Source organism: Cavia porcellus, unplaced genomic scaffold, assembly GCF_034190915.1.
Source record: "Cavia porcellus strain 051 isolate PalLab524CR breed Dunkin Hartley unplaced genomic scaffold, mCavPor4.1 scaffold_11, whole genome shotgun sequence".
NCBI classification, from domain to species: domain Eukaryota; kingdom Metazoa; phylum Chordata; class Mammalia; order Rodentia; family Caviidae; genus Cavia; species Cavia porcellus.
In genome coordinates, this window is record NW_026947494.1 from 11,635,307 (window position 1) to 11,648,830 (window position 13,524).

The following is a 13,524-nucleotide window of genomic DNA, read 5'->3' on the forward strand; positions in this document are numbered from 1 at the left end:
TTGGTGAGCTTGTTTGGTACAGCCATGGTTGCATATGCACGAACTGCTCCACTGCTTGGTTTCTCATTTAATGCAGCACAACCTCATTCTGGTGCAGTACATCTCATATGACTGACCCACTTGGCAACGTCCACACTGACGTATGGTTTTTGCTGTGGGCATTTTCCTTTTTGCCTCTGTGCTCTCTGGCCCTAGCTTTGCCCCTGGACTCTTCTTTTCTCCCAAGAGTTGTTTTCTTTTTCCACGCAGCTCCAGGTTTCAGCCATCCGCTCAATCTATTTCCTTTTTCTTTTTTAACCTGTCACACTGTAAAACTGGCTTTGGAATTTATAGTTCAAGTAACTTGCATTTCACACATAAATGTGAACTTTTAACCTGGTAGCGAATGCCTTTGCATCCTTTTAATCTACTGTGAAATTCTATGTTTTTGTTGGGATGACTTGTTAAGAGTGACTTGAAATTCCCAAAGAAAGAAGACTCAACTGGGCCCGAGGGTGAATGGGAGCGCTTCTGTCCTTTACCTGGAACTGGGAAGAAGGAGAAGATACGCAGAGGAATGACACAGAGCTCGGCAAAGGCAAAGTCCACTCCGATGATGTCTATCAGAATCTTCTCGGAGACATTGGGGGTCCAGAACATCACAAAGCAGAGCTGCGGGGGAGGGGTGCAACACTGAGCAGAGTGGTAAGGTAAAGGGAAGGGGTGAACTGAGGGCCAGGTGTGACGTGGCTGAGGGATTCCGGAAGGTGGCACACCTGCCTGATCAGGTGGCTGGCACACCTGGGCCTCAGCTGCAGGCCCTGGCTTGCTCGCATCTGCCATCAGGGGCCCATATCCACTGGCCGCACCTGTCCCCAAGGGACCCTGCAGGGGAGCAGATGGGGCGCATCTGCCGAGGGCTGTGTCTGCCTGGGTAACCTGGCTGGGGAGGGAGACCGGTGGGCTCCTGTTGATGTTGGCCCAGTGTGCCGGAAAGCTCGGTTCATTCTGGATGGGCACACTCCTTTACAGCCTCAAAAAATAGCAGAAGGACCCGAGAGCCGCTAGCTTTTGGAAGGTGTGCAACTTGGAACAAAAGTAAATACTTGTGAGCTTTTTATGGTCCAGTTAGAGAACAAGGGAAAAAGACGAAGGCACAGCACTGGAACTCTGAAGCGCAGAAGGACATGGAAAATGGACTGGACAGACTCAAGAAAAGGGAGTCCTGGACCGTGGGGGAGGGGAATGGAGCTCTCTACCCTCCCCCTTCCTTCCCCACAGACCAGGAAGTTCGGGAAGCCGAGGTCCCAGCAGCTGGGCCACTGATGGGGGACTGTGTCTCCCCAGACTCCGCAGCACTTGGCGGTTTCATCTCTGGGTAAGCAAAATGGGGGTGGGGGTGGCAGCACGGTTGAGGACAGTTATTACCCAGACGACAAGGAGTAAGGGATGGGTGCCACCTGCTGCTATTGCTGCCACCTCCCCCTGTTCTTCCTCCTTAGCAACCAGAACACAGAAAACCAGCAGAGTCCCCAAACAGGAGACCCAGAGTGAGCCATTCCTGAGGTGTCTGACCAGACCGAGCATGAAGACCTAAGATTCCTAAACATTGACAGCTCCAAGATGTGGGCATGGCCATCAGCAAGGACCATCCCGCAATGAATCCCCAGAGGCGGCGAGAGCTCCACCAAGCAAAGCAGTGCACAGCCAAGGCCCTGGGATGCTGATGAAGGCCACTAATATGAAGAGGTCCAGGCAAAGGGGAAAAAACCTTCAGAGGAAACAAAGTAAATGCGAGACAGACTGCTCCACTCACACTCTCAAGGGAGACAGGAGAAGAAACCACATCCATGGAACAAGCACAGAATGGAAATGTTATGAAGCACGAGCTTCACAGAACAGAAGAGGGCTGGGGATGAAGAGGAGGAAAGCAAAAATGAAAAATCTATAAAATGACAGGGAGATGGCGTAAGAAGCAGAGGAGACAGGAGGATAGATTAAAAAGCAAGCAAACAAACACAACAGAGGCCCAAGACTGGGATAAGAGGAGTTCCAGGAAGATGGAGACAGTGCTCACCCGGGCGGAGGACAGGGCACTGCAGGCTGCCCAACAGCTGGGAGACGGCAGCCCTGGTCTGAGGGAAGATGACTTCTCCCTTAGATCTCTGCAGCAAACTCTCAATCCGGGGTACTTCAAAGAAAGGCATCTTTACTGTTCAGGACCTCAAAAAATTTACCTTCCATGCATCCTTTTGGGGAAGCTACTGGGCTTTGCTTAGCCGAAAAGGTCACAGGAGAAGAAAGAGAAAACACAAGATTGAACACGACAGAAAAGCAAAAGGCAAGCTGGGATCGAAGCACAGGTGAGCTAAGCAAGGCTGTGACAGTGACAGGTCGGGGGGTCCACACCACATCAGGCACGAGGCACCCAGAGACGCTCCCTCAAGACAGCAGAACAGACAGGACACCTAATGTTTCTGCGCAGATGATACAGGATTTATGCAAAGAAGGAAAGTGGGACTAACTTATGTTAGGTACACAGAGAGCTAAAGGAAATATGACAAGGCCATTGTTAAGTCCAGAAAAAACTAGAGATTTTAGTAAGGGAAGGGAAGCAGGACTCCGATGTCATAAGCCATCAAGAGGATTTACCATCCTATCCCAATTTGGCATAGTAACCACCCACCAAAAGCGCTGTAGGGTGCCCCTGGGAGCTGAGAGGGTACAAGGGCAGAGGCAGATGGCTGGGCGCAGCTACTGGAGACACTGTACAGAACCAGCTTTGAAGACTTGGAGATTTCAAAAATGGAATGACATAACTTTGGAAGATCAAGTGAAAAATCTGCCAGCTCCACCAAATATTTATCTTCTTTTCCTAAAATGTAAGTAGTTCTTTTCTAAAATAAAACTGAGTCCATTATAAAGTGAATTATGGTAGTGTAAAAGCAGGACACTGAAATTTTACAGAGAACATCTTTTATGTTTGGACTAAATTGAGTTTCATGGAATCAGGCTGGTACTATTTACTATGTCATGTTGAAACATTCTCAAAAATACCTCGGAGGATCTATTAAAAATGTGCTTCACCTTATAAATGAGAGAAGCTTTTTTCCTATGTGTTTTCAGCATCTGGGATGTATATCCCACTGGTTCTTAAAAAGGGCAGATATGCTATTACTTAATCCTACTGCAGGCTGCCAGCGCTCACAGCCCATTTTGATAGGAGGTGAAAAACACTCCCTTAGATTTAGCATCTTGGAGCTCATGGACTTTATTACCCAAGTGTCCTTGCTGAGTGGCTTGCCTTAAAATGGAGATATCATTCAAGCTACAGCCCAGGCATGGGGGCAGCTTCCCATAACTCCAAAACACAGCCAGCATGGAGCTGGGATGTGATTTATACCCCATCCGTATCCCACCCCAACAACTAGCTGCATCTCTCCTGCTTTACATTAGGCTCCCAGTATTTCCCTTGTCTGTCAGTAGTCCATGCCTTAGGAACCCAGAGGGCGGCTACTCCCCATTTCCCTAATGGTTAGGATGCAAGAGGAGCCCATAGTCTGCTCAGAACTTCAGCTTCCAGGAGAGCCATTAGCATGCTTTATTTTGCAGCCAGTGGTAATCTGAATGAGATAATGCCTCGAACACATGTTGCGATCTCCTCGGGCTTTGCAAAATCATCGTAAAATTGCTTTTAAGTTATAGCAAACCAAGGGGAAAGGAGGGTGTAATTGCAGGACATAGAGAACGATGGTGTGTGCTTCTGCAGGAAGCGAGCCAGGTAATCCCTCCCTCTGGCTTCCACACACGGATAATGGTCACCCAGAGGCCTCTTGCTGCCTTACAGGAAATATCAGCTGTCCTTTGGAGGACTCTAACGAGGGGACACAACAGTAGTGCCTGTGCTTGTATCACTTAAGACACTTTGCATCAATGTCAATCCACCTGGACAGGTGACCACGGGACAACCCAAATGGTAAAGTCTGATGGACTTCTAATGGGGGCTTCCTGGACAGCAGCTCTGAACCCCTTTTCTAAAGCTCCGCAGTACACATGACGTGCACCACTGAATCGCTATTTTCTATCTTGTGTTTCCTGGGGCAGAATCCTGAAGATCCCTTATCGAGTCTCATGGCACAGAGGTGCCTCTTCAAGTTTTCAGCCACTACACTTAGGTCTATTTTGAGGCTTCTCAGAGTGTGGAAGCTGAACGCTGTTATGGGGCCTGGGCGTTGCAGAGCCACTGGCAATGCTCTGCTTATCCAAGCTGCCCTTCTCCTTCTCCCTGACAGGCTCTGGGTATGAAAGTGCTATGTCATCTCCCAGCACCTCCTACACCGAAGGAGTACATCCTGCACCATCTAGAAACAACAAGCAACTCCAAGTTGGTATGGCACTGCCGTAGGCTGTGATGCCCATCTGCAGGGCAGCCAGCGTTCTCTGAGCAAAGCACTGGGTCCTGGCACGATACTCGGACCTAATTTAACCAGTCCGATTCGAAAACAAGATGCTTCAGAAGTTAAGCCGGCTAAGAACATTTCGGGAAAAGTGTCATTTTGTGGAGTTTACCCAGAGTGGTCTTGCCTCCGAACACGCCCTCAGTTAACCATGACATGCTGTGTTCTTCAAATATTTGCAGAGCCTAGTGATATTGACTTTTCCAAACCAAAATGCAAACCTCATAAAGCACGGGCAATGAACAGGACTTGTTCCTCTGAGCAGCAGCAGGGCTGCGTTTTCTGCTACAGAGATTGCTGTCAAAATTGCCTCTGAAAGCAGCCTTCAAAACACGACAACCCACCCCATGCCCAGATCTTGGTTTTCCTATTTATTTTCCAATCAAGAGGAACCAGGGCTCCTTGTGGGAAAATGACTCATTCTAGAAACAGGATTGGGAATATTTGAGATAATCAGCCTGGAGTATCAACAGTGCAGAAAGGAAGTGCTCAGGACAAAACCATGGGACATGCCAAGAGGACAGAGAAAGGGCTCCCAGGGGCCAAAGCTGGAACAGTTTCAGCAACACAACAGATAACACAGTGCTGATTAGAAATTTAAATGTAAAATGAACACGCGAGAGTCCGTACTGATATAACCAAACAAACGGAGCCAGGGGAAGAAATGTGCTCAGAATTCTAAAGATTTCATCGTCTCTCCCCGCCCCTGCAGGTGGGTGGCCCATGACTCGCGCCCCTGAAGTGTGGGCTGATGGGCTGACGGGCGGTAACTTCCTTCTAAAGAGCACAGTGAGAAGAGATGGAAAAAGCAGCTCGGCAGACAGGGAACCTGCCAGACATCACTGCCCAGGCCAGGCGAGCAATGTCAAGGCCAAACAGGGATCTCTCGGGTTGGAGAGACTGGGACACAAGCGGGCTGTTGCCGCCAGCATCTGAACCTGGAGAACGTGGGTGCCCACCGCAGTGGGATGCACATTTCTGTGTGTCCTTGGAGGAGTCCGCTCCTCAGGGACGCGGTCCAGTGCTGCGGCTTCATCTCCAGCAGCAGACGGACCATACCTCCGAGGATCTGGCAGGCTTCTCCATTAGCCTGATTAATTGGGATTTGGCATGGAGAGGTTCCTGTTTTCTCCAGTTTTTTCATTGGCGGTTCAGTCAGAAAGGTTCAACAGAAGTCTGGTCAGGTTTAAAGGCCATGGTGAACCCCGAAGTCCAGAACTGCAGGAGCTGGTCTGGAGCACAGCTCTGCAGCCCGACGGCCTGGGCTGGGCTGTGAACCTACTGTTTGATGTTTCTCCAGCACCCAGGGCCTCACCACCCTCATCTCTGCCCAGGGGACGGCGCCTCCCGGCCGTCCTCGCACAGCCGGCTGCCACCTGCTTGGACTTGTCTTCCTGAGAAAAGAAGCTGTCTTCGTGCAGCCAATCAACACCCCGCCTCCCTCTTTGAGGAAGTCCTGCCATGTACAAAAGCTGCTCCCTGGGCCTGACACATTGCCCGTGACCCGTCCTTGTCTGCTGTTATCCCGGTTCAAGGTTTCCCAGGGCTGCAGTAAATGTTAACAGAGGAGTCATCTGTACCTGGTAGCTGGGATTGATTTCATTTTCCTCTTAGTATTTTTCCACTAAGAATAATGATTTTTAAAAAAATCGGTGGAAGCTGGGGATGGTGGTGTATGCCTGTAATCTCAGCACTTGGGAGGCCAAGGTAGGAGTCTGAGGCCAGCCTGGGTTACCCAGTGAGTTCAAAGCCACCCTGAACTACATAGCGAGACCCAGTGTCAACAAAACAAGACCAAACAGTGTTAAAGCAACTCCTATATGTGTGTCCACAGACGAAGCTGGTCTCCATGTCCCCGTGGCAGGGATGTGAGATGTCGTGTCAGAGGCAGGGACAGCTCTCACTGTAACTGCTCCCAGTCACTCCAACATGAAGCCACACTGCTAGAAGACGCTTGGGGTGTGGGGCCCCAAACAGGGCAGCTCGCTGTCAGGTAACACACACTCCTACCTTGCGGGGCTTCTCAGCTGGTGGAGACCTCAGGGACACTGGTTGGCCTTGATTCTCTGTATCCAACTCGGTGGCTGCTTGTGTGGGTGTGCATGCATGTGTGTATGTGCGTGTGTGTCCCTCAAAGGATTTTGCAGGTCACAAAAGCGTGATTCCGCTTTCACTCAGAGAGAGATGGGAGCCAGTGCAGGTTGTGGGTGGAGGACAGTCATGATCTGATGCGCCCTGTGACAGCCTCAGTAGGTGCCATGTGGGCAGAGGCAGGCAGCCCGTCAGGGAGCTGCTGTAACGACCTGGCTGGACCTGCTGGGCTCGGGCTGGTGGTGTGATTTGGAAGAATGGAAGGTAAGAGTTAGCAGCGTGGAGGGAGAAGCGTGCAAATGAAAGAGCAGCTGGCTGAGGGCCGCGGCTGGGGCAGAGGCGAGGCTGCTTCTGGAGAGCCCTGACCTGTCCTTGCCTGTGCCTCACATGGAGACAGAGGTCCTTCCTGAGACAGACACTGCATGATGATGACGAGTCACCTCCCCCAGAGGGGACTGCGCGGCACACTACCGGGACTATGGCAACAGGAGAGCCCAGATGGAGGTAAATGTCGTGGTGGTAACAGCAGTGTGGGAAAGTCCCCAAGGAACCCAGGAGCCCTGGCGTGGTTGCCATAGGCAGGCACATCTGTCACTGCTGCTCCCGAGGACTGCTGTCTCCCTTGAAGGGTGACCTTGTATAAGTCCTGCCGAGGGACAGTGGGCAGGAGGATGTGACAGGAGCAGGTGGGGAAGCTTTTGCAGAATGACAGCGGTGACACAGTAGTAGGCGGTACGTAGGTAAGGACAGGCAGACTGGCGTGCGAGGGCTTGGCTAGTCAACCCCACCTGTCCCATCCAGGAGAGAGGCAGAGCTTGCCTTCCTGTAGCACAAAGTTTGGAAAAACATGTGACACAGCGTTATTGTGAACCCAGTATTCTCCACCTGGCTTGCTGATAATTATCTGTATTACTGACATCCATCTAGAATAATTCCAAAAGGGTTGATATCACTACTATTTTCAATACATTTCTAAAATCCTTGTTTCTGAAAAAATGAGAAAAATAAATCAGCCCTGCCAAGTTTCTGGTTAACAAGACTGTCAAACACACAATTTCCTATCTGAGCCCGCCCAAAATTCTTAGCAAGGTGAAAAACACTCCATCAACAGCAGGGGGCGCCCTGTGCCAAGCCCCAGAAGGAGCAGTGGTGAAGACTTCTGGGATGGGTGGTGGTGACAGTCCCAGGCCACTCGTCATAAATGGCTCAGGTGGGAAATTTTAGATTGTGTCATTTACCACAATTTAAATTTTTTTTAAAAAAAAAATCAAAACAATACAACATGCTCATTCATTTGGTAATTGTTTCTAAAACAGCCATGTGGACATGTGCCTTGTGCTAGATTTTATTGAGGGTTTACATAGGGTTGTAAGGGCCGGGCTTAATTCTCTGAATCTCTTCTGAGCTCCCAGAAACTACCAAGAAAACCGGTCAACCCTCAAATCTGCAAGGCATGCTGATTTAAAAAGCAAATGCTGGACAAAATGCTGGATTTGGCACTTCCAGCGAGAAGTGTGAAGGGGGGAGAGGTTCCTGAGAAGAAACTTCCCTGGTTACTTATCCCCGGCCAAGAGCTTTCCATATTTACTCCACCTAATCCTCAACAGTCCTGGGACAGCGGCCTTGATCTTTGCTCCTTATCATGAGAACAGTGACTACAAGGACAGAGAGTTGAACCAAATCACCTGTTGGCAAAGGGCGGGGTGGAAACTTCAACCCCAGCCTCTGAAACTCAGAAGCCTCTTCCAGTTTCTAGGCAGTCCAAAGGCTCTGGAATGTCCCTGCCCATTGGAAGAGCGCACTGGTTTGAGAAAGTTGTGAACTCTGTTCATTTACCTTGGTCCCTTCTTCCATCCCTCTTGCACAAGAGAGCCATTTTCCTCGCAGGATAATGGGAACAAAGCAGCAGCAGTCTCCACCTCGGGCGCGGGGGTGGGGTGCCCAGCGGAAACAAAGGCTGGAACAGGCCGCCTTTGTTGGGGACAAAGGGCCAGCATGGCACCGAGGCTGGGATAGGCCCCTGCATGGCCCGGCAGGCTGTGTCACAGCCGTGCCCAGAGGGTGAGTCTGGCGACAGGAAGGTGAGGCTGGTCATTCTTTCGAACCCAGCTTGCAACTTGGAAAAAGGGGACCTCTGACCAAGGCCATGGTGTTCACCCCGTTGACTCGAATTCTTCCCTTTCTAGCGCATGATCTGAGGACTCAGAAGTCACAGGCTCTGTTGAGACGCAGCTTTGTCCAGACGCCAGGATGCAACAGACACCAGAGTGCTCTTGGTGGGACCAGAGCAGGGGCCTCACCTTGCGGATGCAGGTGGCAGCTCAGGATGGGAGCTGAGCAGTCCACCCTGAATGCAAGGTATCAGCGAGGCATTGACCAGAGCCTCCTACCTAGGGAAACTGAGGACCCAAAAGGCAGGCCCAACTGCCGGGCAGGGTGTCTTCACTGAGCTTCAGCCTTTATCTGTCAGCAAGGACTTAGAGAGGGACTCAAGACTCAGATCCCCTGAGAGCAGGTGGCGGCCAGGCCCTGCTGGGGGATTAGGGCTCTGTAAATAGTGGCTGTGTCCTGACCTTGCTGCCTTGCAGAGGTGGCCCCATGCTGCAGGAGCAGAGCAGGAGTCCTGGGTTGGGGCGTTAGAAGGGTGCACCCCATGACCTGTCCACTGTGGACAGCACAGAGTCAGGGTGTCTGCACTTCGTGAAAGGGTCCTGGGAGGTCACAAGGAGGACTGACCGCCCCTCCTGGCACATCTCCAAGGCTGCAGGCTCTTATGCCTTAGGACTCGGTGTTCTGCTGCCCAGACAGCTTTCTCTGTGGCTGTGTGGTGCCAGCTCCTGGGAGCCACCTGGGTTCCCAGGGCTCTGCTGGGCAGTGAGGCGGTAAGCAGAGGCAGCCAGCTATGCAGCAGCTGCGGTGCAACTCCTTGCCCGGATTTCCCCAGAAAGAGCCCAGGAGGCTACTTCCGTGGTGCTCTCATTACAGGGGAGCTGTGGTCACCGCTGTTCTTACCAGTGGCACTGACTTCACCCTCCACGCCAGGCTGACCAGCCGGTAACAGATGCTGGGCCAAGGGGCAATGGAAAGCAGGTGGACGTGGCATCTCTGTTATTACCATGAGCCCTGGGCCAGGTTCCTGCTCGGCTCTGCACTCAGGCGAGTTAGTCACTCAGGGGCTGTCTGTGACACAGGCTGACGAGCCCCAAACAGGCCTAGCCTGTCTCATCCTCCTTCGAGCCTGAGGACACCAAGGGTAAAGTCATTTTCAGAATTTGCAGGCATGGCCAGTTGCTGGCGTTTACACTGTCCAGATCCTGGAGAGACACCTAGAAGTCTCCCAGACCTGTAACTGCCTTAGGTTCCAGAAAACTCAGACCCTCGCAGAACGTCCTGTGATGAGATCTCCACCTGCAGACCTGATGACTCCAGGACCACGACAATAACCATCAACTCCAGGACCCAGGCTGCCCCTCCCCAGGAAGGGTGCTTGGCTCCCAAGAACCGAACCACTCTTTAAGCCACAGGGATTCTTGCCAGCTAGGAAACCACAATTGGGATCATGATCCACTAGACCCCAGCCTGCCATGGCAGTGCACGAAATTGGTCCCTTCTGCTGCCAGGGACCAGCCTAACTCCATCAGCGTGCACCCCAGAGTCCTTTTCCTGTTCTCTTGTGCTCCCTAATTCTCCTAGTAAATCTGCCTCTGCCTGACTCATCCCAGAATTCCTTTTCTGTGTTGAGTCTGTGAACCTACTCCATGCAGTGAGGCGAGGTCACCATTTCCTGTGGGGAGGTCCTCTTTGGACCCCATCTGGTGACAGCCATGCTAGACTAATTTTGATGGCAGGAAAAAGCTGCTGCCATGAGAGAGGGAGACGGGCTCTGAATTCAGAGCCAGGGAGATCTGAAGAGGAATTTAGGAGCATAGATGGAGGCTGTCATGTGTGGGTAGAGGGTGAGCGTGATCCACTGGTGCCAGGGAATCTCCATGTGCCAGAAATGGCCAGAGAGGGGACACAGGCTCTGACAAGATTCTGGCCCCCAGAGTGGAAGCGTGTGGAGCCTGTCCTCTGTCCCTCTACCTGCTACCAGGCTGCCTCCCTCCAGTCCCAGCAGGAAGGCCCCAGTGACGGCCAGACCTGCCATCTTCCAAGGTTCCCACTCTCTGGAGGGATCCGGGAGCAGGTGGGCACTCCTGCCACCCTGAAGCACTGCGGGCACTGGAGGGGCAGCTGCAGTGCTGGGTGGAGGGGCCCAAGTTGGATCAGCAGCTGGAATTGTGGGGCAACGGGGACCCTGTAGGATGCGGGCACAGTGGGGGAGTGCAGCTCTCTTTCCTAGATGGCCTTGGGGAAGGTGGGCACTGAGCATGGGTGGGCTGGGGGGTGAAATCCTGAACCTGCTGGGTCTGAGAGAAGCGCTTTGAAATGTGCCTCAAGTAAGGAAAGAAAGGGGGAAGAGCACTGAACCCCTCCTCCACAAGAGTGGACGGATGCCCTTCACGGGGAGCTCGGTGTAAAGGCAGACGTAGGTCCCTTTCCTTGCTGCCTCTCTCTCTTGTCCCAGGTGCTGGGTCCTCCCTCTGCGGACTCTTGGCCTCTGGAACCTGGACAAGAAATCTCTGTCCAATGCAAACAGCGTGGGCTCTGCTGTCCCGTTACCATGGCAGCACGAGACCAACTAAGACAGGGGACCCTAAAGCTCGAAGTGAGGGGGACGTGGTTAAGAGGTCTGTCAAGACCAAACGGAGGAGGCGCAAAGCACTTTAACTCAATCACTTTGAACACCCAGAGGCTCAGATGGTTCACTGTGCAGGGGCCGGGGTGGGGGCGCCAGCCGCAGGCTTGGCTCATATTCCACGGTGCGGTTCCAGCCAGGCTGACTTCCCAGACTCTGCAAGTGCCTGTGTGTCCTGATAAGCGTGCTCTGCAGCTAACTGGGCTGTGCTAGCGGTAACGATGTCACAACTGGATCCCTGAGCTCACGTGGTTCAGCTCAGCCATGGCAGCCTTGAGCTGGAGTTTGTGTTTCATGTTCTCTGGGGAGACACAGAGGAGAAGGGGGAGAAGCGGGTGGAGGAGGAGTAGGAGGAGGAGGAAGAGAAGGAGGGAGGGAGGGAACGAAAGAGGAGTAGGAAGAGGGGTGCGATGGCACAAGGCTGAGGCAGGAGGACTGCAAATTCCAGTTAGACCTGGACTACTTAGCGCATACCTATAATCTCAGCACTTGGGAGGCTGAGGCAGGAGGATCGTTGTGAGTTTGGGACCAGCCTGGGCTAGTGAGCTTAAGGCCAGTCTGAACTGCATAGTGACACCCTGTCTCAACAAAGAAAAAAAAGGGATAGAATGGGGATGTAGGTCGGTGTGAAAGTCCTGGGTTCAATTTCCTGTACCACACACACACCAAAAAGGAAGGAAGGAAGAAAGAAAGAAAGAAGGAGGGAGAGAAGGTCTGACCTTCTAGATACAGAGGACAAGGAGCCTGTCTCTGCCAGGCTCTCTGATGCAGAGACACTGCCCCAGCCCACAGGCAGCAAGAGCAGCTTGTCACAAGTCACACCTAGGTGGCCCAGACCACCCTGTGTCTACAGCAGGTGGAGGCCACACGCGAAGGGCGCAGGGCGGCCGGGCAGTGGCCTCATTCGTGCTGCTGACGCCAACGTGGGGCCTCCAGGCCCTCCTGGACCAAATGTCATCTCCATCCCTGCTCCTTTTACTGTGGCTGCCTCATCCTCGGGGATGTGTCCCAAGGTCCCAGGGGGCATCCGAGCCCCACCCGGTCTGTGCACGCACACATACTGTCAGTGTCTGATCTGTACATGAGGCATAGGAAGAAGTGAACAACACTAAAGATCAATCCGGCGTCTTGGAACAGTGCGTTGTACTTCCTGCGGCACGGGTGACACAGTGCCTACATGAGGAGATGAACTGAGGTGACTGTCCTGGGGGCAGGGACCCGGCCTAAGTGTAAAGGTCACCTGTATTTGAGCACAACACAACCGCAACCAATAGAAAACCGAGATGGCTGTCAAGGGATGAATCAGTGGCTACTAACCCGATGCAGGTGCCCAACTGGGGGGAGGGTGGGGCACACAGTGTGGATCGGTGGGAGAGGGACAGGTCGTGTTCGGGGCAGGGGACAGAGTGGCTGGTGTGCGAATTCTCAACGCTTCTCAGAACAGTGCCAGGTTTACATCAATGAACCGCTTATTTCTGGAATGTTCCATTTCCTGTGTTTGGATTGTGGACTGAAAGTGCAGAGGGTGAGACTGGGGATGAGTGGGGTGACCATGTCTTCCTTCTGAAGCACCAGTGAGCACCAGCACAAGGCCGCACGAAGAGAGAGACCCACTCCCTGGAACCCACGGCTAGCAGATACGCTTTTCCTGCTGTCAGAGGTGACTAAAGGCGGCTCTCCTGCTGAGAGTGTGTGGGTGGCCTTGACACCCTCACACATGTCCTCGTAAGAAAGTGGCCAAAGGAGATATGACACGTTACACACGACATGCATTACACACGTGGGAGGCGGGCGTGCAAAGGAGACCCAGACCCAAGTGAGGTAAACGGTGCACGTAAAGGGTGACAGCAGCCACAACAGAAGGGAGAGGTGAGGCTCCCCCAGCACCCCTGTAGCCCTGCGGTGTGGCCTGCAGCCCTGCAGCTTCCGCCAGGGAGGCTGGGATTCCGGCCTGCAGCGACGCGAAGTGGGAAGTTCCCTTTTGTTAAACCACTAAGTTTACTTCCCCAGCACCGGCATCTGTGCTCCTGCAGTCAGTGGCTCCCTTCCCACGACAGAACCAAGTTCACCAGCAGAGACTGTGTCGCATTGCCATGGTGTGACCAGTGCCCGGCACAGGGCAGGGCCCTGAAGGTGCCGGATGACCGATGCACAAGGACTCACATGCCCTGTCCCTGGCAATGGGACGCACACGGAGGAGGAGCCCTAGCACTGCCGACCCCCTGGGAGCTGCTCACTGGGCCTTAGTCCTGCAGCTGT

The 13,524-nt window shown here is 52.9% G+C and overlaps 1 protein-coding gene across 1 annotated transcript in view; it reads right to left on the minus strand.

The window, feature by feature from the left end:
• The window catches only part of Ankh (ANKH inorganic pyrophosphate transport regulator), a 133,658-nt gene that overhangs the window by 5,478 nt on the left and 114,656 nt on the right, over positions 1-13,524 (minus strand). The window contains exon 9 of the mRNA XM_003466724.5: positions 522-651. Coding sequence (XP_003466772.1) covers positions 522-651 — 130 coding nt within the window. The remainder of the gene's footprint in view (positions 1-521; positions 652-13,524) is intronic.